Genomic DNA, 2,511 nt, shown 5'->3' with positions numbered 1-2,511 from the left:
CCCTGCTCGTACCAACTTTGGAACTTCTCTCCCCGCCGCAGGCGGAGCACACCCCCTAACTCAGCCGGCTCTCCTTAGGAACAGGACGCCCGAGCGACGGACCTCTCCGAGAATCTCCTCGGCTCTCCAGTACCTCACCCTCTCCCAAGGGAGAAAGGAGTATTACGGGTTAGTAGACACAGGATCCCAAATCAATCTGATCGATGTGGACTTGATGCCTACCCTTCGACACGATGAGGTGCTGCCCACGACGGGAAGGGCAACCGAGTTCCGGGGAAGCACCGGAGGTAACACGCCCATCTTGGGGTGGGCTGTTTTGACATTTTGCCTACCGACCGGGGAAGCCGTTACTACGCCATACGCTGTGGTTAGTCGGCCACCGGCTCAGTTGGTACTGGGTCTACCCTTCTTCTTTGAAGGGTACTTGTCCCATACGCCCGCCTCGAGGCTTCTTCGCTCCCCCGCCGGGACCATGCGCCTGACTCTGGCCCCCACGCAAGACACCATTCCCCCCCAGGGGGTGTCCAGGGAGTCGCGAGCACGGAGCCGGTCCCCACAGTCCTCCAGTCAACCTATCTGGCAGCCGGAGCCCAACGGGGGACTTTTTGTTGCTACCTCGTCACTGGAAAAAGAGGACTCGAAGACTCGACGTGAAAGGAATGCGAGGAACCGAGCTCTGAGACGTGCGATGGCCAAGGAAACTCCTAGGTCTCACACAGGTTCCCCCCTTTGGTCTCAGGCGAGACGAGCTGGGCGAAAGCGACAAAGGGAACCTGGTTGCTCGTTCCTGGCGGACCTTTTCCAGTGCTGTGATCCGATCCCAGAGCTCAGTCCCCGGTCCACGAACACACCCACGAGCGCCACATGGGTCTCCGCCTCTGCTCCCACCATTCCGTATCTACGGGCAGAAGCTCGTCGTACGCCATGCCCGGAACCTCCTTTCGGACCTCCGGAGCCGGCGGCGGATCAGAGCAGGAATAGGACGAGACCCCTGACGAGGGAACAACTGGAGCTGGAGGATCTTAGCAAGATGTTCTTCGCACCTGACTGGGAAGAGGGACCCCCCATGAGCTACACTATTTGGCTCTCCCCCGGTACGGCAGCCGAACCTTCCAAGGAGCCGGTTGATTCCACCAGGCCTCCACCATCATCCCCGACCCCGCGTGAAACTGGAGACAGTTCCCTGGCCTCGGGACCCTCCGCCCGCGACGAATCGCCTGAGCTCCACCTAGCCCTCGACACCCAAGACCTTCCAGTCTCGGCTCGCGAGAGCGGCGATGGCTCGAGGGGAACGCGGGAGGGAGTTCCGAGGCTGGCAGACAGCAACGCTTCGGAGAAGACAAAGAGCGTTCTCCCCCAGCTTTTAAGGAGATACGATGGACTCTGGAGGGGGGAGCGCCGGGGCTGCGCCCGGAGTACGAGTCATCGTATCTCCACTACCTCGGACCGGCCCATCGCCACGGCTCCCCGCGCTTTCCACCCCTTCATCGAGCCAAGCCTGAGGAGGTTTCTTCGCACCCTCCAGGACGCGGGCGTCATTGAGGATTCCACCTCCCCGCATGCCAGTGAATTAGGCCTCATCGAGAAAGAAGATGGAAGCTGGGAAGTCTACATAGACTATAGACATGTAAATAACGCTACGGTTCCTGACCCGTACCCCCTGCCGCACATCGGGGATCTCGTCCGCGAGGTTCACCGATCCCGCTACTTCGTAGCGTTGACCTTGCGTGCAGGTTACTGGCAAATTAGGATGGAACCGACTAGCGTTTTCTACACGGCTTTCCGGTGTATGGGAGGTTTATATCAGTTTACTGTTATGCCTCAAGGACTGCGCAATGCTCCGGCCACTCTCCAGCGGATGATGGATGGCCTCTTGAGAGATCTGAGGGACAAAGGAGTGCTGGTTCACCTTGACGAGTTATTAGTCCATGGGGCGACCGAAGTCGAGACACTGGCACGCCTGGAAGAGGTGTTCCGTCGGCTCTCTTCGGCCGGTTTAACCCTGGATCTCAGCAAGAGTGCCTTCTTCCCCACTTGTTGGAGTCACCATGGACGGGTTTATAAGGATGGCTTCCTCCTGCCCGACCCAAGACAGGTGCTGCGCCTCCAGGCTTGGAGAGTTCCCCGTACCTTGGTGGAACTGCGCAGTCTAGCAGGCCTCTTCGCTGACTACCAAGTCTTCATCAAGGACTACACCGCCATCATGGCTCCGTTGTATGCGCTCATACGCACCTCGGCCGCTTCGTCAAGAAGGACTCCCAGAACCACGAGACAACCTGAGCTTCCGGGTAGTCGACAAGGAAAGGATGTAGCCCCCTTCGCGGAGGCACTGACGGCCTTCCTGGAAAGGCACCCATGCGGCTTAGCCTCTGCCCCTGTCCCTGAAGACCTAGACGTGGCAACCTTCCTCGGGGAAATCAAAGGATCCGCGCGCGCGTTACCCGGCTGGCTCCGGCGGCGACGCGTCGTCGTGTTGGAAGACACCCTGGCCTCAGGGAAAACGGCTCTCGC

At 59.8% G+C, this 2,511-nt stretch overlaps 1 protein-coding gene across 1 annotated transcript; it reads left to right on the top strand.

Moving 5' to 3' along the window:
• Positions 1-1,030: 1,030 nt before the first annotated feature.
• Positions 1,031-2,511, top strand: KVP17_005248 (uncharacterized protein; the record flags this gene model as incomplete). The annotated part of the gene is made up of 1 exon (XM_068515054.1): positions 1,031-2,511. A coding segment is annotated over one exon (1,481 nt), but the record flags the coding sequence as incomplete, so codon positions are not given.

This window comes from the organism of the source record quoted next (genome assembly GCF_019968985.1).
Source record: "MAG: Porospora cf. gigantea B chromosome Unknown PgB_NODE_3683_length_2511_cov_345.391, whole genome shotgun sequence".
Classification (NCBI taxonomy): Eukaryota; Apicomplexa; class Conoidasida; order Eugregarinorida; family Porosporidae; genus Porospora; species Porospora cf. gigantea B.
The sequence above is the reverse complement of the archived record's forward strand: the minus strand, read 5'-3'. Positions and strand labels throughout refer to the sequence as shown.